Here is a 23103-nt window from a genome sequence, read left to right as displayed (position 1 = left end):
TCCCGACTCCTACCAGCATACAGAAGCTGCTGAAGGACCATACCCAACCTTGAATGCCCTGAGGCTATGGTTCTGGCCTTATCCATAGGAATAACAAAGGAAGGTAAGGATCAACGCACCAGCAACAGGAATCCGGCTTCTCACTTCTGCTCCGAGGGAAGAGGGGATAACACTCTGCCTGGGCTGCTCTGGGATTGTTCCAACTTTGAGGGAACACAATAAAAAAGTTTATTCAGTATTAAGTTTCCATAGGCAACAACACTATGCATCATTTGTTTTACGGAAAGATGCTAGTTTTTTCTCCCATCTTTGCAGCTGTGTAGTGAAAAGATCAACAACCCTGTAAAAGGAGGAAAAAAAAAGCTGTCTGGTATTAGTTTAGCCAGTTTTAGTTTGACTTTGCCGTGATATTAATTCAGAGGGATAGAATATGAATATTCTGCATTTCCCCACCAGCAGAGACTAATAAATACAGGATCAGAGACACTAGGGATATAGAATAGCTAGTTACATCAGAGTCTGTCTTTTATAGAAAACAGCAAATTGCATCGGTTGCACACTGGTGTTTTTCTTATCCTTTTTCCACTTGAATTGCTTGTCAGCATCTGGATCAGGCTACCAGTTATTCAGACAGCTACTTTTCAGTTTGAACAGTGAAGTTCAAGCAGTTCCAAAGCTGGTCAGAATTTTGTTCTGACAACTGGCTTACATTTTTTCTCTTCTTCATTACAGAAGTCCTTTTCAGAGGGCAACAAAATGTTTGATGCAGACACCAAAACAAAGCTTGCTTCTCCTGGGGCTAATAGGTATTTTCCTCTCCATTTTACTGAGGACAAAACATTTGCCAAATAATCTATTGAGGAGAGCCATGGGAGAATACAACAATCTGAATTCCCTATTACCTGGCAGCTACAGCTGGCCATAATCTCCCTCTTTCCTGTAAAGAGGCACGTGATTTTATTAGGGCAGCAACATGCCAGTTGACATCTTACCTTGTGGTGATGGCATAAACGGCTTGGCACCGCCAAAGGAGAGCTTTCTAGAGCTGGGCACAGATCCATGCTCTCCAGGATAAGGAGGGGAAGCACCCGTTTTAGGAAAACCAAGAGGACTTGTACTGCTAGACCTCCGGACTGTACCAGACCTTATAGGAAACAATAGCAGCACACATGTTATCCAGATGCCAGTGCAGAAGAGTAAACAGAACAGTATTACCAGACACACCCCCTCTCAGCTACTTCCACAGAACAAGAGGTTCATGATGGTTTATCCTGGATCAAAATCCCACTGTTCTAGGACTACACCAATACAGATTAAGATGATAACGCTTGTTCTCAAGAGTTTCAATCTAAAAAGAAAGAACAATATTAGCTTAGCTGTAAGCAGGAAAGCCTGTCATTTTTCAGAAGTCACTTTTAGATACTTTCGGGTATCTACATCAATGCTGAACAAGACAAGAGTTTTGTATCTTGCCATGTCCAAGGTGTTTATTTTAGGCAGTGTCTTCAGAACGCCCCGAGAGGGCTTTACTCAAGCGTCCCTCTTGTACTGAGCCACTCGCGCTTTTGTCAGAGCAGCCATGTATGTAGAAAGCTCCGTGAGTGCAGGTTGTATGATGTAGACATAAGCTGTGCCAAAGGCACTGCTCTGCAACACAGCTTTGACTCAAATCAGAAGCTACAGAGCAAAACAGAGCAGTGTGTGGCTGTCAAATCTGAAACAGTTCAGTACTACCCAAAGGAATTTCTCTTTGGGCTGGATAGTCAGAATTGCCTGGTCTCCAAACTCCTTTAACTCCTTGTGAAGCCTCACCTTAGGGAATTAAAATGAATTTGTACCGCCCACCATGCAGGAACCTCAAGTATTACCCAGCTGCTAAAATAAAACAAAAGAGGAAACTAGACTAGGGGGAAAGTGAGTATAGCCACACCATCACTCTGGAAAGAGACGGGATTATTGTATATTAATTAATTATTTCTCAATATTTTAACGTTTTCACCATTAAGAACACACAACCTAAACTCTACTGAAATGCCATTCTGACTCTGCAGGCTCCTTCACCAAGATTCCCATTACACTCCTCTATATGAGAAAACAGTCTTATCATCAAACCCTTCATTCTACTGTCAGTTTGGAAACATCTTTCCCCTTGTGAAAAGAACATTAGTCGCAGCCAGTGGGTGGTTTTCTGGACAGGAATCAATGAATATGCTGAAAAAAACCTCTGTGCTCAAGCCACTGAAAGATGCTATCACCAAGGCATCCCGCTGTCTCTCCCACTGATGCTGCATTAAGCTGTCCATACGTAACTGAACAGGAGGAACAAAGGCATATGGGTTTCAGCAGTGCTGGCAGGACTAGCTAGATCAGCTAGCTACATTACCCAGGAATGGCAAAGTCATCCTAATGAAGCATCAGTACATCTACTCAATAACACTACTAGATATATCTTTTACTTTATGCCACAGTTCAGAAAATTAGTAAATAAGTAAATAAAAGAAATAATAACCTAAACAAAAAAAACCCCAAACAACATATCTATTTCAGTAGTTGAGATATAAAGAATTTGATCCACCGCCCCTCCACACTGTCAATGTATTACTACGTTTCTCAGCCAAATGAATCTGCGCTATATTCACATGCTTGGAGAAAGAGGAAATTCTTTAAAATCTTAACCGAAAAATTACCTCAGCAACCTCAGCATCCTCAGGTTGCTCCAGATTCAGAAGCCTAACACTCATCAAGTGCCATATGCAACAAGGAAATGGACACCTGGCAAGGTGAAAAGATACCTAGACATTCAGTGGCAGAAAGTGTTGCTCCCCTATGTTTTCAGTTCTCCAGAATATGAGCCATCCAGAAGGCTGAATATTATCTATCAGGAACTTGCAGAAAACAACACCAGCTGACAACCACTGCTGAAAGATGTGCAATGTCAAAAGCCACCCTACAAGACATGGGATAAGTAAGCAAGCAAGCAGATGAGCAGGACAGGTGATGTGGCCAAAAGTACACACACATAATTACCATCTCAACAAGCAATATATCTATCCACAAAGAAGCTATGCTACACAGGCATACACCAGCCAGTCAGATGACAGTGGTCAACTTTTCAAGGTTTGTAGTCAAATGACTTGGCAAACGTGACGAGGCACTTGGCTGTAATGGCCTATTTGATACACCTGATGGAAAAGTGGAATCACATACTAAATGCTTGATGAAGATTTCTCCTTCCATTCCTGAAGGGTGTCTACTGAATTTGCTGATTAGAGGAAGTGATGGCGAGAGATAAATATGGCTTCCTGAGGCAGAAAAAAACCCATGACGCCAGAGATTTTGAGAAGATGCTAAAAGCAGAGCGTGAATCATCTGATTGCGTCCATTCCTCGAGTTCCTCTGCAGGGATGATGCTAATCTCATCATTACACAGTGCTGACTAAAAGGAGCAAAACATGACAATTTGATCCCTGACTGGTAGCTGCAGGCTGTGAACCTGAACTCAGCAGCCTGTCACCAGGTCTGGGCTATGCACAGTGTGCCTGGGTGCATCTTCTCCAGAGCTCTCACTTTAGACGTCACATGGATAACCAAGACTCTTTTGTGAGTTCCAACAATAAGAGGGTCCACAAGTTTTGCTGTAAAAATACCAGGCACGTAGGAAGCAGGCAAAACCTGCCACACACTCAAAGAAGTGAACATAAAACAGTATTAAAGTAACACTGTCGCAAAACAATCTCTCTGCTGATCCCTGATTGATATCAGCATATTGTGTCTCTACTTCTGGGTTCACTTTGAATAAGCCTTATCATGAATTAGGCTGGCTGAAGACCAAACTTAGGCTGACATAGGTATTACCGTACTTCTGAAATCTAAACTTTAACTAACCCAGATACCAAAGCAACTCACACAAAAAAAGACATGACACCTCATAGACACTTCTGTTTGAATGGCCCTGCTGTACAAACTCTTTAAGATCCTGTATGAGTCTCCTTCCAACCAGTCTACAACCTGGGCTGCTGCTGTCAACCCAGATTTCAAACAAGAACCAGAAATCATACGTGAGAAGAGATAGAAGCCCTGTGTGTCTTGGATGTACAAGGCATTACCACTGAACTCAGAGGGTCAGCTGTACGGCTGAAGGTTGGCATCCAGATCTTTCTGACAGCCTTCAGAAAATGTGCTCTGCCTCATAGGCATAAATTGCTCATGACTTAATCAGTCCTGGCTGCATAACCACATTAATATGCAACTTGTGTAAGACACATCATCTATGGTGTGACTAGCTACAGGAACCAATTAAGGTAAAGTCAGGTAAGTTTTGCAGCCCCATCCATTTTAGTTGTTTATCTCAACTTTTTCCTTTTATGAAGGCATCTGCCAGATGGAAGATTCTCTCTGCTTGGACACCCAAGCCATAGCTGACATGGGAAAAGCTGTCAGACTCAAAGGGGCTCAGTCTGCACTGAGAGTTGGCAGGAGCTGTCTCACATACATGCACCCAATCAAAATTTACAGTACGTGGTAACAAATAAATCTCAACACCACTACAAAAAATACCCCAAAACTATGTTACCACGTAACACACATCACACTGGCTCCCTAGAGCAAGGGGGAGAGCCCATCACACAGGGCAATTTTTAGAGGTATGGAAAACAAACTGTAAAGCAGTTTGTTTTACAATCCTCAAGCTGTAATACAAGACCCCTGCGCTGTCGTTACCCCCGTCTCCCAGCCCCAGTGCTTACCGTGGAGAGGCGTATTGATTGGGAGACTGCAGGTTCTGCTCAATCCGCCGGTAGTTATGAATTTGCGTTGGGACTGGAATGGGCACCGAGTGTCCGTACTTGCTGCTAGAAAACTGACCTGTCCGGCTGTTGGAAGGAGACACACAAAGAAAGCCTCTTGTAAGGGGTGGGCCTTCAACCAGGTAATTGGAGGTTTTATCTTCATAAAGCAACTGTACACAGAGAGTCGGGTCGGCTGCTCTCAGCTCGTGGGTTTATACTGGGAGGTGGTTCAAAGTCGTATCAAAGGGAAGTGGCACCACACACCTCCTGTAAACAGGCACCTTTCTTCCAGCACGATTCCCACCCACAGACTGGAGTTAAAACATACACCCAAGCGCACCACTCCCTCCAGGAAAATTGGAGCCCTGCTATTTCAGGCCACAACTGGCCTAGTTTCCAACAGCTCAGATCCACAGCCAAAGAGCACATCACTGAACAGGGGCTCAACATTTGTGGCTCACAATGGACACCAGCAAAGATTTTTGCTGCCAAGAGCTACTTGCAATTCATGCAGAGGCTCTGCTGCAGCAATGGCATCACCATCAAAGTCTCAGCACGCCACGAAGAGAATACAAACTTGTGGTGCCTATCAAAGTATCTGCAAGTTAACTACAGTTTGGAGAAGGTGACTTGGGAAAGAATAAATTTTGGAGACAGAAGCTGGTATCTATTTACCCATCAAGGTCAGCTAGAATATCACACACACATAATGGGACAGGCCCATTCTGCAAAATTCAGACTTCTCTCTAGTTCCATCCAAGCAGGTTAATCAGCTCACGCCTGCTATCTACTCCCCGGGTGACAGCTTCCCCTGTTACTCTTAGCCTGTACACCACGCTATACACAAACCACGCTATACAAAAACCACGCAAACACCACATTTAACTAAGCAGCTGCCTAAAGTGCTTTCCCAAAGGTTCCAGAATTCTAGGATTAATTGCCATGGCAATGCTGTTTACAACTGCCAACACCAATTGCAGAGATGTTGCACAATTACAGAAAGATCTTGTTGGTAATGAAGGTTTCTGCAGTCTTCCTTGTTGTCAGTCGAGGACACATGCCTGGGTCTGCCCCTGCAAAGCAGGAAGCATCACTTCTTCAGGTCTAACACTGAGTGGAACTCTTTTACGTAAGATGAAAGGAGATATTTAATTCAGCAAGAACATACACGCGTGCACAGGGGAAAAGAGTTTGTGATTTATTTGGCAGTTCAAAGCATCCCATTACCGGAATTTATTTTTTAAGGAAGGTCAGTAGTACTCTGTGGCTTACAGTGACAGTGTCGAACAAAGCTGACCTGCAGGAATGTGTCTGCAGATCTCCACACTATGCATGTGAAGACACTCCTCCATCACAAAATAACTGGAAAAAAACTTTCATCAAAGCTGAAAGATCAAAAAGTGATTCAGATTTCTTCGTTCCTCTATCCATTTGTCTGCTAATTTTTAAGTTCTAAATATTCTTTCTTGTGAGCTCTTAAATATTTCTTCTAGCAAGAGAACAGACTCTTAATCTGATGTTTGTCTCTAAAAGGCAGCATGGAAGCCTTGATTCTTCATTGACAGGCAATAAAATAAAGGCATTCAAGGTTTCTGATTGCTCAGTGGACAGGTGAGGCTTTGGTGTCTCTGCCTTCCATCAGTGTAAGACATGGTGTCAGACAGACATAAAGTGAATGGAGCTTTAACCAAGAATCTGAGTGTTAACGTCAAACTTTGTACCTACCCTGACTTCCAACGTACATTTCAAATGCTATCTTTTCCATGTGGTCAAAATCTTTTGGAGAAAAAGAAGTTCTCGGGTGAAAGGATCCTCCCTCGCCCCAAGAGTTATATCAAGTCCTTACAGGAGGCAGCTTTCTTCACAAGCTGCAAGTTGCAAAAGAAAGCATCCAAGTGAGCTGACATATACTAAACCTGCTAATTGGCCTCAAGCCTTAAAGAATACAAGTGACCATAGATTTGCAAAGACCAAGAGATAAAGCAGGGGCAGGGAGTTTAATTACTTGGCAGTAATTAAAAGCTCTTTGCAAATGGTATTAAAACCATTGCTGTGGAATACATTCAATGAATTACCTTTCATTAGACTTATTAGAGCATTTTCAAGATGGAAGTGTTTAAAAAAAAAAGATAAATAGAAAAAAAAAAGATCAACTGTCAGCGTATTTTAATTCTGCCTAGTCTTTATGCTCTTAGTTAACAAGGAGAGCTGCTCTAGAGTGCACCATGATATCCTGAGGAAAGCCCACTGCTGGCCACTCTGAAATAGCCTTTGCTTTCTGTCCTAGTTGGACTGCATCCAGCGTTGCTTGCTACCCTAGAGCCACATATGAAAGGGAGAACTGCTGCTTGTGAGTGAGGAAAGACAGAGGGAGAGAAAACCAGGAGTCCTCTGTGCCAGCCAAGCCAAATGCTGAACGAACAGGCTTCATGACATCTACAGTGAAGGACACACCTGGGTGGCACCAGTTCAAAGCACTTTCAGGGGACAGATCAAAGATCATGCTTTACACTCTGGATTTGGAGTGACGGCTCAAATCTTTCGTTATTTATGTCTTATTCCCAGTCCTGGACAGGGTAGGAAGTAACTTTTCAGTGTTTCTTCAAAGCAGATAGAAAAGTGGGAAGTAGCACTAGAGGGTTTGGCATCTGCTCCACAGAAGCTGCTGGGAATGAGTAGAAAAGACAGCGAGAGCAGAACTCGCTGCCAGATAGCCACTGGCATTGACTTGCCACGTTGTGATCCAGTTGAATATGAGGAGGCCAGTTTGGTGAAGACAGTGGTGAATAGTGAATAGTAGGCAGTGTTTGTAGTGAACCTTTATGAATTTCCACTCACTGCTGTCCAGAAACAAGGCCAAATCCTTTAATAAAGACTGATCCCCAGAATGCAGAGGAATCAGTTAAGGAATAAGCTGTTAAAAAGCTTAGCAGGCGATGGCATAAGAAGCCTCATGCAATTAAACTCCACACTCTGGTACGTGCTTGCCAATTAATCTGATCACGTCAGCAAGGCTTTGAGCTATATTCTTCTCCTTTAAAATTGTATGCTTTGAGGCAATGTTTTGTCATTTTCTGGGCTCTGTTCATGTGACAAGTGTGTTCAACACAGCCTGGGACTACACTGCCTCCTTAAGAAAGATTTTGGGGTCACCCATCTCCCAGTGTGAAGTCACCTTCAACTCTCTTTCTCCAACAGGTGCCATACTGACAGAATAGAAGATGAAAGCTGCCCTGCTTCCCCAGTAGGCAAGAACGAGATGGGAAGCAACGCTGCCAGCTCCCTGCAAGCTAAGTACGTACCCTAAAGCTTCAAGCTCTAGAGTCAATGGGATCACCTTCCACAGACCATTAACGTGATCTTCTGAACATAAACGTGTCTGGAGGCAGTGGCGGTGCTGGGCAGCTGGTGCTGTTGTGTGTGGGCAGCTGTCACCTATGACATTTCTAAAGGCTAAAGCTGAGTTTATAGCAACTGGTTTGGTTAGAAGTGAACCTATGACCACGCCTGTTTGCACTTGTTACTCCTACTCCTGCCTCCCTTGTTACTAAACAAGGCCCAGGTAGCAGCATTACTTTATGCAGACATAGTGCAAGGAGATGTTCAGAGCTTCAAGCAAGCTACAAACAATTAAGTAGGCCCAGATCCCCAGCAAAAGGGGAAGAGCAACACTCCTCCACATTTGCCCTCTTATCCTTTGCCCAGTAATTCAAGCCCATGGTAGTTGAAGTGTTGCGCTCTAATTCACTGCATGAATTTAGAAGCAAGGGTCTTTAGCTGGAATACTCACCGCCTCTACAGGCCGAGCACAGAGGGGATGAGTGGCACATACGTGCCAGTGGAGTACATTTGCTTTCTGCTTTAGAATAATCCCTGGCTCCCCAGGGAACAGAGTTAATTCCAGCTCTACTGCATTCTCTCCTAGCCCCTCCTGAGGGCCAGAAGAGAGAGAGACAGGCTCTGTAGTTGGGACTGATTAGTGCCTGAGGCTGGGGAGTTTCTCCTGGCATTTCTTGTTACCCTTTAATTAAAAGAGAGATGTGGATCTTGCCCAGCACACCAACATCTGTAAAATTCCCTCCTGGAAGTCAATGGGTGTTCAATTAATCAATGTTGCATAGTAATGACTGAGCAGTTTTTCTTACCTGGATGGGCTAGGAGAACTGCTGTATGGGGGTGAAGGAGATGGTGTCCTTCCCTGGCTTTCCAAGCCTGCTGAAGTCACCAGAGAACTCCTAAAGAATGACAGAAAGAACCCAGCTGTTAGAGCCTGGGAACCAACCCTGCCCTCCTCACCCCACAAAGCTCAGCACCCGCTGCTGAGTGCAGTCGTAAGAGCCCTGGGGACTGCCATGCTGCCCCACGTACACTCTGGTATTCAGGTGCCACATGCTGATGGTCAAACTGAAAATGGTCAGAACCAGGCAGGTGACAGCCATGCCTGAAACAAAAGTTAACTCAGCAACATCTTCCCTCCCATCCTCCAGAACCCAAAGGTCCCTAATGCACAGTATGCTCCAGTGGCTACGCAATTTTAGTTCTTAGCGCTCTTACCCGCTGTACATCAGACTGTCTTGGATTGGTTTCCCTCCTGCAGCCTCAGCAGTTAAATCACCTGAGGAACAAAGAAATGCAGAAAAATATTAGAGAATTTTTTAAAAAATCTTATATATTCAGAGCAACTGAGATTTTGGGTAGAATTTCCTGCTCCTACAAGACCTGCCAAGTCATCATTTTGCCAAACACTTGTGGGCTGAAGCTGATGTGGATAATACTGATCCTTTTACCCTGAAGTTTCAGAGAACTTAGGCTGAAAGGCAGCCCTTTTGGAAGGGGGCAAAAACCTGACAGAAACATTTGGGGCAACAAGTATATGCCCACTTGGTGCAAGCAATTAGCTCCTTTGTAAAAAGCCTGTGCTATATGTTGCATGTAGGACTTCGAAACATCCGTGCCCTAAGAGGCAAAAAACCCAGGTCAGCCAAATGAGCTGGCAGCTGGATACACAACACAGGGGAGTTTGTGCCTTTGCCAAAATGTCTGAACATTGGAAATATGAGTAGCACAAGTGTATACTGGTCTCATCGCTGTTTCCAGGAAAAATACAAGCAACACTGAGCTCTTCCTTATCATAAGGATTGCACAGCAGAGCCCTTTCACAGGTTCCAGTTCTACCCTTCCAAATTCCTGTATCAAAACACATAGTGCAACTGTGGAAGGAGGAATCGCAGTCTTTATCACTCAAGTTCCAACTCAGCAAAGCATCAGACACATGGTCAAGGTTGAACAATACCCTTCTGCTGGTTAAGTAAGGACTTGTGCATGGACATACTGAGGCATGTGGCTGAACTGGGGACCTGGCCTCTATGTACATATATATTTTCAATTGATTCATGTCTAAGTATAAACACATATATGAAATGAATGAAACGAAATTCTAAATTTGAATGAAATTAATAAAATGAAATTTGAGATGTTTGAAGAAAAATCCAACACCTTTTATTTTTTCTCGGGGATTTTTTCAAGTACAAAATCTAGCTTGCTAGCTGAAATCCTGTCTTAGGCTGTGATGCTGAGTGAAACTGAAGACAGGGTGACATGGGACCGGCTTCTGTGAGAGGAAGACATTTCCCTGTGAGCCTACTTATCTTCTTTTCCAGTTGGATTTCCAGGCTCAATCTCTTACTGAGGTCCCTAAATAATCCTTACTCTCAAATCCTATCTTTGAAGGTAATTATAAAATATCCTATGAAACCAGCCAGTGAGACAGATGTCTCTTCTACTTTGAGAACAAAAACATTCCTGTTATTCAGTCAAAACCAACAGGTTTAACCACTCTTTTGACTTACTAGTAACTATCCTTAACATCCACATCCCCCTCTGCTCAGAACAACTGCATTTCCAGAAACCAGCTTACTTGAGAACTGTGCTGGGACCATCACGAAGTCATCTGTGTCACAAGACGAATTCTTACTGCTGCTTCCGGCGGAGTCCTTAGATCCATGCAGAAAGCCGGGGGAATCCTGGGTAGGAGATGCCAGCGCCTTCTCCTGCAGCTGCTGCTGCATCTCTCCAAGGGACTGCTAATTCAAGAAGAAAACAAACACTGGCTTCAGCACAGCTACTTCATCATTCTGCTCGATCCTTTAAACTGAGCTGTACAAGGCTACAAACAACATTTGGCTGATAAACCAGAGCTGATAGTTTGCCAGAAGCAGCTGTTTAGTTTACTGAAAAGGAACAGCCTTTTATGTCCATGACAGAACAGTGCATCTTTTGTTACACAAAGCATACTACCAGCATGTCTGATGCTCCCCAGATAAGAAAAATTCACTTGAGGTACTGCATCCCTCTGCTAAGGCTTTCTGGATCAACTGCCCATTTTCTACCAACTCAATTTAGTGTGGCTGTGAAACAGAGAAGAGCTTTCAGAGGCAGCTTTGGTTGTTCTTTTGGATTATGGGTTTTTTTGTTTTGTTCTTAAACATTAAACATCTGGTCTCTACTCGTACTTCTGCAGTAAGCAGCACTCAGGAACGTGCACATAAGTGTCCCTGCACTTTCAGGACAACCCTGTTTTCCTGTAGCGCTGATAAGGAGTTAAAGAAAAGCATGAGGGAGCCTAAGCGTTCAATAGATGAACACCTCACAGCCATCAGAGGCAGGACAGATCCTAAAAAGTCCCATTTTTCCACTTCCTTCAGCCAAATGGTGAACAGCCCCACAATGCTCATGTTTTGCAGACAGATGGAAGAGGCTGGGTGGTTTAAGAAAGCTTTAAGACAGCTGAACTGCCCACAGAGCAGATCACAGTCTTTATCCTAATGCATTTTTAGGCTGAGAAAGACTTCAATCAGCTTTCACTTGGGCCCTACTAAGACCTTCTTCACCCTCCTGAGACTCTCCTGCTGTACCAGTGGCGACTCTCTCAGTGTACATGCAGTGCATACAAGCAGAAGGAATCTTCCAGCTGTCAAAGATTCTCTTTTCCACCCAATCTGCTAGCTCTGCTCTGCAGACATGGCATTTTTCACATGCTGAACCAGCACACCTCCATCAGCAAAACTTCAAAATGCAGAGCAGGACCAGTGCAGTACACTTCTAGTACAGGACCCCCTCCTGGTCTGGCTATGAGCCTGTACCATCCCTGAGCTTCCCAAACCAGGAAAGCTCAGGGGAGAGAGTCTGCTTTTCACACCATCTACGCATTCCTGGAGTCTTATGGCCAGGAGGGCCTCAGCTAACCACCACTTAGGGCTGCAGGGGAGAAAAAGCTCTCGGGGATACAGTTACGTGACATTCAGAGGAGAGCAGATTTCTCTGCTCTGTCCTGCTCACATCAACTTCTGATAGTGCTTCTCAGACTTTCCCACACCAGGCTGTGATGCCTTGGCCCAGGGAAACTCAGAGAATGAAGCAAAAAAAGCTATGTCAAGGAGGAAAAAAATTCAACCCTTCTCCCCGCCCCTACCCATCACACCACCAGCATTCCTGAGTTCAAAGTCAAAAGGCAGATTTCACCAAGAGCCTCCGAAAACAAGTTTTCCGTTCAGTGAGCTGGAGGAATGTCAGTTCACTGGTCAGTTAATATTCTGCCCTCCAGAAAAGTTTTCATCATTTCGGGTAACCAGAGAGAAAAACCGTCAGTTCAGATCATCTCTCACAAGACCACCAGACTGTGGCAGGTCTGGTCTGAGCAAACAGCTTTTCTGAACGTCCCTCTGTGGTGCCTGGGAATGCTGGTCAGAAAGGAGGAGGGTCACCTTACAACGAAGGGTGGATATGCTGTCAGGCTGCAGAGACTTCACGTAAGAACAGAGAACCTGCAGCCAAGTAAGCAGTGCTACACCCCGAATTAGTGACTGTTTTTTGGTTCCAGGAGCTTTCCATCTCTGCCAAAACAAGCTAGTGTCATTAGTACCAACTTCTTTCATAAAGGGTTTTCATATAATAGGCAATAGCAAATTGAAATATTTCGTGGGAGAGAAAGACAACCTTCAAGATCCAAACTCTAAACAGACTGGAGGAGACACCGAACCAAACCCAGGCAGAACTAAGGTGTTTAGTGCTTGCACCAGATGACAGCAAAAGCAGAGACCTTGTTTCAAAGAAGCAAGCAGGGAGACCATTAACACAAGCAGTGCATCCTCTGAGCTGTACTTACGGGAGGTGATGCCAGGTGGGAAGTAGAAGAGCTGCTAGAGGAACTACCGGAGCCTGAACTGGGATAAGAAGGCATTGGCACGGAAGCAGCTAAAATCAGCAAAAGACCAAAACAAAGGAAGTCGTCAAACTAAGATCAATCAATAATAAAAGGTCTTTTTCATGTTTCCCATCAGATTTATCTCATGTACCATCATGTATCTCATGTATCAGATGTGTCCAATTGAGAAAAAAAATTAGCATTCTGTTCAGTTATACGATTCACACCCATCCACTCCTCTGCACACTATTTCACATTTACAGCTCTTGAGGTGGAAGGTCTCCAAACATCTGACCAAGATCCCATGTCTGCTCAACAGCAGACCTACATAGGTAGCAAGATGCTTTCTGCCCTAAAGAGTCTCCAAAGCATCTCTGCAAATGAAGGGAAAAATAAACAGAAAAGTGGACTAAGTTACTCATGTCACTGGCAGAAGTTAGAAGCTACACCATGCCTTTACAGTTTCTTCTTCTTCAGACTTCGTGGCTTAGCACACATACATCAAATGCTGGGAAGTCTGTGCTAAGTTAACCACATGCCTACTCAAGTCCTATGTGCTTGCTGCCCAAACAGTCACTTGAGCATCCCAGGCCACATGTTACAAAAAAACCCCAACAACGTAGAATTAATCACTCCACAAGGAAATAGTTCATCACTTCCTATACCTCAACACACTCTCCCTCGGTCACTTCTGCAAGTTAAAGAAGTTTTGCTTATTTGCTGATTTTCTCTTTGTACAGAAATTGTTCCACAGCACTGCCTGGTTTTGCATCCCTTTTATGTTTTATTGTTCAATATCAGAACTGTCCACTTTATTCACTTCATTGTTGAACTGCATTTTGTAATCCTCACAGAGATATAAACTTCACACTGAAAGGACTAGTTAGCACTGACCTCCAGGCAGAAAAGATAATTAAGGCATCACAGGAGAAAAGAGTATTTAACTCCAATGACTTATGCAAGTGAGGCTCAGTGAATGACGTAGAAGAGCTCAGCTCAGCTGAGGAGGGAGACAAGTCAAAGGTAACACTGGCTCTTTAACAGACTTTGAAGTATTTAGTATCAAATTCCCCAGTCCATCCGCACAAGACTGAATAGTGCAAAAGTTGCGGAAGAGTCCCAACACCCCCACTTCGAGGCAGCCTGAAGTCAGATTTTACTCTGCAATCATTTTGGTATTTGAATGACTTCAAGATATAGATCAGAGGCCATGCTCAAGTACGGAGAGGAACACTTTGCTTTGCTTCTCTTCCATTGTACTGGCAGAGAATTAGCACCTGGTATCAGATTTCTGCCTTTACAGGATCTGTGCTAATGACTCTGTACTTAATACAAGGAGGGTTAATAACATCCAGAAGAAGAATGCCTCTGTTTGAAGTAAGACTACCTCTGTCATTAATCGCATTAGATACTACAAAGTACTTACTCCAATCAACCACCTAGAAAAAAAAAGTACATCTCTCTGCAATAAACTGTTGAAACAGTGTTCTAATGATAGAAGAATGAGAAAATATGCCTTTATTAAAAGGCTGTAAGAAGTCTTTCCATGCAGCCTATCAAAGAAGGTTAAAGGATGACTAGGTTAGTGTCTCCTAGCACAAAGAGAGCCATCACTTAAATGCTGAACTCTCTCAGTCCGACAGAGATGTAACAACATCCAACAACAGGAAAATGAAGCCAAAGCAGCGTAGACTTAAAATACACATTTTTAATATAAGTAATCAACCACCGTTAACAGTTTAACCAGGGTCATAGTGACCTCCTCCCCGCTTTGCTAACACGAACAAAACCAGAATGTTTTTTCTAAAGAGGTTAATACTGCAGATAGAGATTGATTCAGCAGAGTCCTGACGCTTGTGCAACAGGAAGCCGCAGCGGGGTGGCTGCGTGGGGCCGGTGTGCAGTGACACACATGCACACATCTTCCTGTCGCGTTGGACCGTACAGGCAGCACTCACTCTGCCAGCGCGTCGAGCGTTAGGTCCATCATGAAACAGATCCTTCCAAAGCTTTGTGAGAGTCTGGTTTTTAGCCTCTGTATCTATTCTACGCTTGATTTTGTGCCCTCAACGGAGCGTGCTGCTAAAACGCGCCGCCCTGGCTCCGGTAAAGGAGCAGGGGCCGCGGTACCTGGCAGTGGGGATCCTGGGCGGGCGGTCAGGGGCTTGGCAGGGAGAGCTGCAGCGCCCACGCCCCGCGCGCTCCTCCAGCTCAGCTGGTTGCGCTGCCCACGCTCAGGGAACACGCACCGCGGTCCGAGAGCTTGCCGGCAAAATGGAGCGCTCTGTCCTGCCTTCGTCACTCCACATTTGATCTCCGCTATCTCCCATGGAGAAATCCCTCATACCTTCCCTATTTATTTAATACCAGAAACCTGAGGGAGGAGGAAAGTGTCTCCATTTTTATCTTGCCAACTGTTACAGAACAATTCACCCTTGTACAGACCGACCTTCGTATTATGCAAAGGCGCTTTTAAGAACAGGTAAGTGATTTCTGAACTATATCCACACGTGCCTGCTGAAAGACTTGCATCACCGTTCATTTTTCCTGGAATCAGTATTTTTGTTAGTCATTTCAGTTCTCTTTCGAGGCCCCCTCCGCTTTGTTTTGGTTCTGTGTTTATTACTGATTCAAACCTGGCTGGAATTGAGACTTTCCTATTTTTGTCTATGTGCTTTGGACAGCTTTCCATTAACCTGGGAAGACAGACAAGCGGGCAGACTTTGCCACTACCATCTGAAACTCAAGTTAAAACCCCATCTGCATGAAGCACACCTTTAGATACAGCCTCTATTAATCATGTTCTTATTTAAAGCCCTGTAAAATCCCCCAATTCACACTGTAATGTTGTGAGGTCCAACTCAAAAGGTCCTGACACTAAAAACAGACTTTCATGCACGTGGAACCATGAGGTTTGGCTCTGACAAACCCTCTCTGGCCACCGCATGCCTGTTGGTGCATTTTTCAGTGTCAGCCACGCAGGACGGCTTGAAAGCGAGACGCTTGCTTCCATCTCCTCCACACACCCAGACACTCCCAGTTTAAAATTAAAAAGGGTGCAAACACTTGGCTCATCATGTTTTCAGCTCAAGTCTGAACGCAGGGAATGTTAACATGAATTGTAGGCCCCCACCCAAATCCAGAAATTGCTGGATTGTAATTGTAATGTAAATAAGTCTGTTTTCATAATTGTCCTCTCCAAACTTGTTCCAGCAACAAAATAGTCATCCTGTATGTTGCGTAACCAATGCCAACTGGTTTCAAAATGGGAGAGCTGGAAGCCATAAAGGCAAGCCTGTGCTCCAGCTGTGTGGGTCCCAAAACAGGATCCTACACCTGCAAAAATCAATTCTGACAAGTCATCCTACCAGGGGCTCAGTTGTCCTAAAAACATCCCAGCCTCAAGCTTTATATAAATGCTTTATTTGGAATCCTAGTTTTACACAGACTGAAGAGATGCATTTTTGCTATTATCTGGATTCAATTAAAACAAGTCATCAAAAAGTTATTTAATTGCAGTCTCTGACAAGGCAATAGTTAAGTGCAAAAACTGAAAAGGATTTGCCTGAAGAATAAGCTGCATTTTAGAGGTTAAAAATTTGCACCATTAAAATCTTTTATATGCAGAAGTCAGTGATTTTTTTGCTAGTTGTTACCTGAGTATTTTATGATAAATGTGGTAATGTACGATAAGATTACAAAGGTGGTAAAAGTCAAGTTAAGCCTGACATATTCCAGACACTGAACCACCCCTACACTTCTGAACCATAACCGCTCACGTTTCATGCTCTCTTCGCTCAGAGTAAAGGAGGTACCAGCTTGTCATTCATTAAAGGCAGGAGCAAAAAAGCCTCCAAAATATACTGCACGGGTACCAATTACAACGTATTTACTGAAAGAAGACTTGCACAAGCGTCTAATTATGCCTTCTCATGCATTATTACTGTAACACACTGCCCCATACCATATGCTGATCAGACCTGGCTACAGACAGACGACATGCTGACTAGACACAGTATTTTAAAGACTTTATTAACAATTTTTGCACATCTGAAGTACATGCTTAGTCACAGGTACAAAACCCACAATATAAAATAAGATATAAACAAACAAAAAATAAAGTACATGTTTTAGTTAAAGCCCAAGGCCCTGAACCCACTCTCCAGACTAAAGCCTGTGGCAAACAGAGCTTTGTGCTACATGCCACGTGGCAGCAAACTTATGTCCTTGCTTCATCCAAGGAGTGAGATGACAGGAGGGACATGAGAACGACCACCACTCGAAACAGCAGTGGAGAGAATGAGCTTGTCAGAAATGTTGTATTTAAAGACTTTTGACAGAAATGTCGATTTTGCTGAAGTGTCTTGAAAACCACGCAAATTTATTTACAGGAGGGGGATCCCCCACTTTAGCAACTTCAAAACTATCCGCTTAGAGAATTGTCCACACTTGAGGATTCCCCAATTTTCTGGAATTCCAAAGTTACGTTGTATTAAAAAAAAAAATCTCTATAATTCCATGAGATGGTGTACTAACACATATCCACACGGAATGAACAGCTGATGGCTCTCACTTCATTTCTGATCGTTGCGTGACAAGCTCTGGACCAGCCCTGACAGGGCTCAGGAGCCCAGGCGACATGCTCGCCCTGCACGCTGGTGGTGGCTCTCCCGTTCTGCCTTCGCCACTGAGGGCAGATTTGCCTGCAGAGGTACGGAGACCACCACGCTCTGCTCAGACTGCAAAATGTTCTCATATGGAAAGGAAGTGCATCACCTTAAAATTGGTTTGGAACCTAAATGGATGCACAGGTGCCTGCATCTGCAGTGCAGGCACCTCTGAACTGGAAGGTCCTTTACCTAATGGCTGCACAGCGGGTCCCTGAGCTTAGCTGAGGTCTCAGTGCATTCACCATGCAACAGCTACCACTCCAAAACACAAATGCTGGTACAGATCATCCAACAAGCTCTTCTCAAGAAATGTGCACACTCAAACGTGAATTACTTCACTCTGCTTCCACCAAAGTCAGTGGCAGCCCAATTACCAGCTCCCAAGGAGAACAAAAACACGAGGGCATACTGTTCCTCCCGCCGGTTCTCCACCGCAGGCCTGAGGACTCTTAATTCAGTCTGAGCACGACCACCATGATTCAGGTGCAGCCATATCTCTTCTCTTTGATACTTTCCACACTCATGATGCTGAGCCACATGTTGAGATGCAGTAGCACAATAAACTTTTGGACTCATCTTAGTTCTCCATGCAAAGCCAGGGTAGCCAACCCCTGAGCAACTGCAACCTTGCCGAGTCATCTGCTTTAGCTAAAACTGCGCAAATGTTGAGCACGCTACCAGGTTAAGCAGCATTCCATACACTTCAGGTGAGTTTTTCTTGCTGAGATCACCATAACCCAGACCTTTGCTGACACACAGGCTCTTCCGTCACCCGTTCAGAAATCAAAAGGACCACCATTCTCACATGCAGCCTCTCTCATCCAGGCTCTTCACTGCACTTCCCAGAGGCCTTCATCCCTCACTGCCATCTGGCACTAGCAGAGACCTCCACAGCAGACTGTAAGAACCATCTTCTCCACTAGCATATTTCCGTGCGCAACAACTTGAAGACCTCCAGCGATGAGGAGGTATTTCTCCCCTCATCTTTTCAAAACCAGCAGTAGTCTCTCCTGCCTGGATAGGACTCCAGGCTGTGGACATATGCACAGAGGTGAGGACCAGCAGGGCAGCAGAGAGGTCTGGAGTTTGCATAGTCCTTATCTGCCTGTAAAGGTGCTCTTTTTATTGGGCCTTGACCCCACACCACTAACTTTGGTGCAGCTGGGGGCAAAGGCTGAGCTACGGTCCCCTGCTCATAATGGTGCCTCTGGTTTCTGCACTGCAAATGTGCAGAAGTTGGAAACTGAGGCCAAGTCAAGAGAACCCTCTCGTGTCTGTAGGGGGTTTTCTGTTCCCCTGGCCGATGAAGCAGCGGAACCGCGGGAGGGAAGAGGTGAGCTGGCAGGCATGTAAGGACGTGCTGAGGCAGCCCTCCTCTGCCCACAGGGGCATCAGACTTTGAAGGGCTTTTCCCACATGGCAGCGGTACAGCAGGTGCCGAGAGCTGAGCCGGCATGGGAGCAGTGCTACACGGACAGAGTCCTTCCCTGCCCGCAGAGCAGTCCTGTTTCACAGGACTCGCCCCACATCTTGCTGGCGCAGATGGAGACAGGGGCCTGGCTGGCTTGCAAGCTCTCCTAAACCAGAAGCGTCTTTTCCTGCCCACAGGACGGTCACCTAAGTACACAGTTAAAATCCGTATCAGGAACAACTAAGAAGTCCTGCTCTGGAACCAGGAAAGCTAAGAGCCTGTCAGGAGTGATGTGAACATCAGACGAGGGGCATCCATGCACGGCATATATCCAAGAGGGGCTCCATGTTCAGAAAGCATCGGATATGCTTCCTGTGAAACTTCCAGCCCTTGCACTAGGCACCCCAAATCAGTCACTGATGAAAATTCTTGGCACTGTCAGTTACTTAGGAGATTAAAGGCCCAGGAGGATCCTTCCAGAAGGCACCAACCATACACAATTCCACTAAACCAAGTCACTTGGCCAGAGGACTATTGTATCGCATACACTAGAAACAATTCTGAATTGTTTTCCACTGAAAACAAACTTCTGAATCATAGTACATGTGGTTGGCATTTTTCAAAATCAGAAGAGGAAAGAAAGAACTTTCAATGGAAATCTGTCTTTGTTTTAGCCAGTTCTCATAGAGCACCTGAATTTAACCCTTCTATGATAAGATTGATCAAGAATTTGGAGGTTAAACGCTGCAACAAGATTTGGTAACCAGAGCCTGCCATTTTGCACAGCCAACCTCAGGTACCACCTGGCAAGCAGGGACAAGAGTGCCAGTTTCCATCATTCACTGTCCTGAATTATCCTACAGATGTGGATTAAAAGCAAGATCGTACTGCATAATCCTGTTTACCTACCAGCATCCTACTGGCCAAGCACTTCATACAAAGCAGATGAATACACTTCAAAGCTACATTGACTTCTACTTTAGGTTTCTAAATAGCCCCCTAATGATCTCTTTGAAGATAGCTCAGCAAAATTAAATACATTTTGATGGCAAAATCTAGACATGACACAGTAACAAACAGTGAATCCCTGCCTAAATAATTAAGAAAACAAAGCAGTCTTTCTTTCCTTTTGAACTAGCAGCAAAGGGAAGTCATGTCATGATTCAAAAAGAATTGTAATAAAAAAATGCAACACTTACATTTTTTCATAGAGGCACTTGCATCCAAGAACGGGTGATGGAAAAATTCATCTGAAAAAAAAAAATCAAGAACAATGACTCAATGAAAAATAATGACTGTAAAGCATAGCACATTACAGTATTTTACAGTGATTTTTCCACGGAATCCAGTTAACCATGGAAGTTGACTGACTGCAGTTGCATAAAGTAGTGGTCAAGAATGCGGACTGGGGACTGGATGCAGGACCTACCTATAAAAAAAAACAGGGGTGGGAAATTATTTACATCCAGGGATTGATATACAAGTATGGAAAAAAGAAAAAGCAGCTCCTCTGCTACCAGCCATCTCTGCAAAATCAACTGGGGAGGCAGGGAGCAAAGATATGAACTCAGCTGGGGAATTACATGAATGACAAAAGAGAGAGAAAAAATATCTTTGCCAAAAGCATGGCCAAAGGACATCAGGATTTGTACCTTGGGACTCACCACCAGTACTAACGGATTTTTAATTCCCCACAGGGCATTAAAGAACTTAGTACGGTTCTGCTGCAAGCTACAACCCTGGGCTGCCAGGAAGCATGTACAAAATTGATTGCTAATGCTCCTCTGTCTTGCGACAACTCTTACGCTTGTAGGAATGGGAATCAGTTATTGAGGGCCAGATAGTGTGACTATGTTGAGACCTGGTGTGGCCACATCTATGCATGTGCATCAAAAGCTCCTATCAGCAAGAAGAGAGAAATCCTAAGGCGCAAAGTAGCACTAAAAGACAAAGTCCCTGGCTGATCAGGATGGCAAATCACCCTAATTGTAGGGATCCAGGGCAGCTGTATTTATCGCACTGTGCTGCCACTCATTCCACTGAAGAGGAATGATGGACAAAAGGGCTTCCACTGAGTGATCCTCCATCACACACAGACCCAAGTCCATTGTGCACTGAAGGCAGAAGTGCATTTTCTAAAAGGCTACCACAGAACAACAGCCCAGAACTCCCTTTCACACCAGACACAACTGCTGCTTTCTTCACTCATTACAGGAGGATATTCTACAGATCCAGGCCGAGAAAAGCTTCTGTCCTGGCTTGCTGGAGACCCTCTGCATGTTCACCTGTCTTCACAAGTAGCCAACCCTCCTGACTCCTCCATCTCCGATCCACTACAGTTCTACACCGAGTCCTCTCCTACCACAATCAGCACTCAGCCTTTCAGGAGCATTAGTCATGGATCAACACTGATTATTTGGCTAACTGCAGGCAGTTCAACTTGTTTTCCCAAGCATGGATTTCCTGTTGCAACACCCAAGGTTTACAAACTTCTGCTTTCTGTAAACAGCTCCTCTTTAGCCAGTGAGCCTTCCAGAAGTCGTAACTGTGTTTTTTGTTTGTCTGCTTTTTAAACTTAAACAATCCCTCTCTTCCTAGCCTCTCCTTGCTGCTGCCATGCCAGTGTCCTGCAACCAGAGCACACTGGTCTGGATTTCAGCACAACAGAAGTGATGGAAATCTCTAGCAGGGAAAGCTGGAATCTCACAGTTTAGATCTGCTGTGGATGGAGAACATCCCTATCCTGCCTTGAGCTGCTCAGCTGCTGGAGTTTCTTGCTTCTTCAGCCTGCTCCTCTAGAGGGTACCATCCCTCAGATGTGCTGATTCAATTGAGGGGGTGGAAATCATGATTTCTTTCACTTTTCCTCTTCCCCCTTCCAAACTGCTTATTAGTTGTGCTTGCAAAGCAAAATTTAACAACCCTCCTTGTAATCATCAACCCTCCTGGCTCTCCTCTAGATAATCTTAAGGTTACCAGGAACTGGTGATCTTTGCAGAAGAGCAGCTGAGACACAACAAGTAAATGACATTTCAAGCTTACGTGTTGCTGTTGTGTGAATCAACTAAACTCTGGGGGAGCTCCATGGAGGGCACTGCACACACCTCCAGGTAGACTACAGAGGGAACTTTGGAGAACAAGGAGCAGCAGGACACCCTGCTCCTCTGGGGACGGTAGTTCAGGAAATCATCCCTGACCCAGCAGCATACACAAGCCTTCACCTTACAAAAGCACAGGAAGGTAGAACAGTGAACAAAGGTATCGGCCATCAGCAGACCTTCTATAAACAGTGTAGGTGAAGAGAGCAGCCTACGGTTAGTTTGCTAGTAGCAGGACAAAGCACTTGTCTACTGGGAGCCGTCTAAGAGAAGGGGGAGATCTGTTTCAGACAGAATCTGGAGCTATGGGACATTAAAAGTTTGTGCACAGATGGCCACAGACAGCCACTGAAAACATGACAATAGTTGGGCACAGGGAAGTGCTCTCATTTAAATATTGCTACTATTTTGGCAAGGGGCATCATCTTGAGGTGTCCTGAGCTGACACTCTTCAGAAAAGGAAAAAGGGACCATTCAGCAGGTGTAGGTCAGAGCATTTCCAAGGCCTCAGGAGCATAGAAGAGTGGAAGACCTAGCACCAGCAGAGAGCAGGGAAAGGAAAACAGATGTGTCACATGCACGGAGGAAGCTCAGATGCTTCAACAGATTTCCAAAGGGTCAGAGGAGAGGAGGCAGGGGTGGATGAGAACAAGAATGCAACTGGAGATGCTGAAGAAGTGTATTGGTCTAAATAAATCATGGCTCTGGTGCTTGCTTTCCTCTCAACCAACAGGAGATATTGTAATAAATACAACATAGGATGCCAGAAAACCATTGAGATCTGCCTTCTATAAAGCATAAGGAACATCTCAAATATAGGCTTCTGTATAGAACATATTTGCAAACGCTCCCTGAGAAACAATTGCATCTTACAAGGATGTGACAATTTGTAGAGAAAACAATCCCACATGTGATTAAGCCAGGCAAAAATCTC

General features: G+C 44.6%; 1 protein-coding gene across 2 annotated transcripts in view; it reads right to left on the bottom strand.

The window, feature by feature from the left end:
* The window catches only part of ULK1 (unc-51 like autophagy activating kinase 1), a gene marked incomplete at its 5' end in the record, with an annotated part of 80857 nt that overhangs the window by 14413 nt on the left and 43341 nt on the right, over nt 1-23103 (bottom strand). The window contains 9 exons of one of the 2 annotated variants that reach the window (XM_082007582.1): nt 120-203; nt 731-853; nt 993-1144; nt 4746-4871; nt 8933-9022; nt 9342-9402; nt 10705-10867; nt 12952-13040; nt 20271-20321. In XM_082007582.1, the coding sequence (XP_081863708.1) occupies nt 120-203; nt 731-853; nt 993-1144; nt 4746-4871; nt 8933-9022; nt 9342-9402; nt 10705-10867; nt 12952-13040; nt 20271-20321 (939 nt within the window). The remainder of the gene's footprint in view (nt 1-119; nt 204-730; nt 854-992; nt 1145-4745; nt 4872-8932; nt 9023-9341; nt 9403-10704; nt 10868-12951; nt 13041-20270; nt 20322-23103) is intronic. The other variant, XM_082007583.1, reaches the window with a different exon arrangement.

This window comes from Phaethon aethereus (assembly GCF_964289735.1).
Source record: "Phaethon aethereus genome assembly, chromosome: 17".
Lineage (NCBI taxonomy): Eukaryota > Metazoa > Chordata > Aves > Phaethontiformes > Phaethontidae > Phaethon > Phaethon aethereus.
This window is presented reverse-complemented; position numbering and strand designations above follow the sequence as displayed.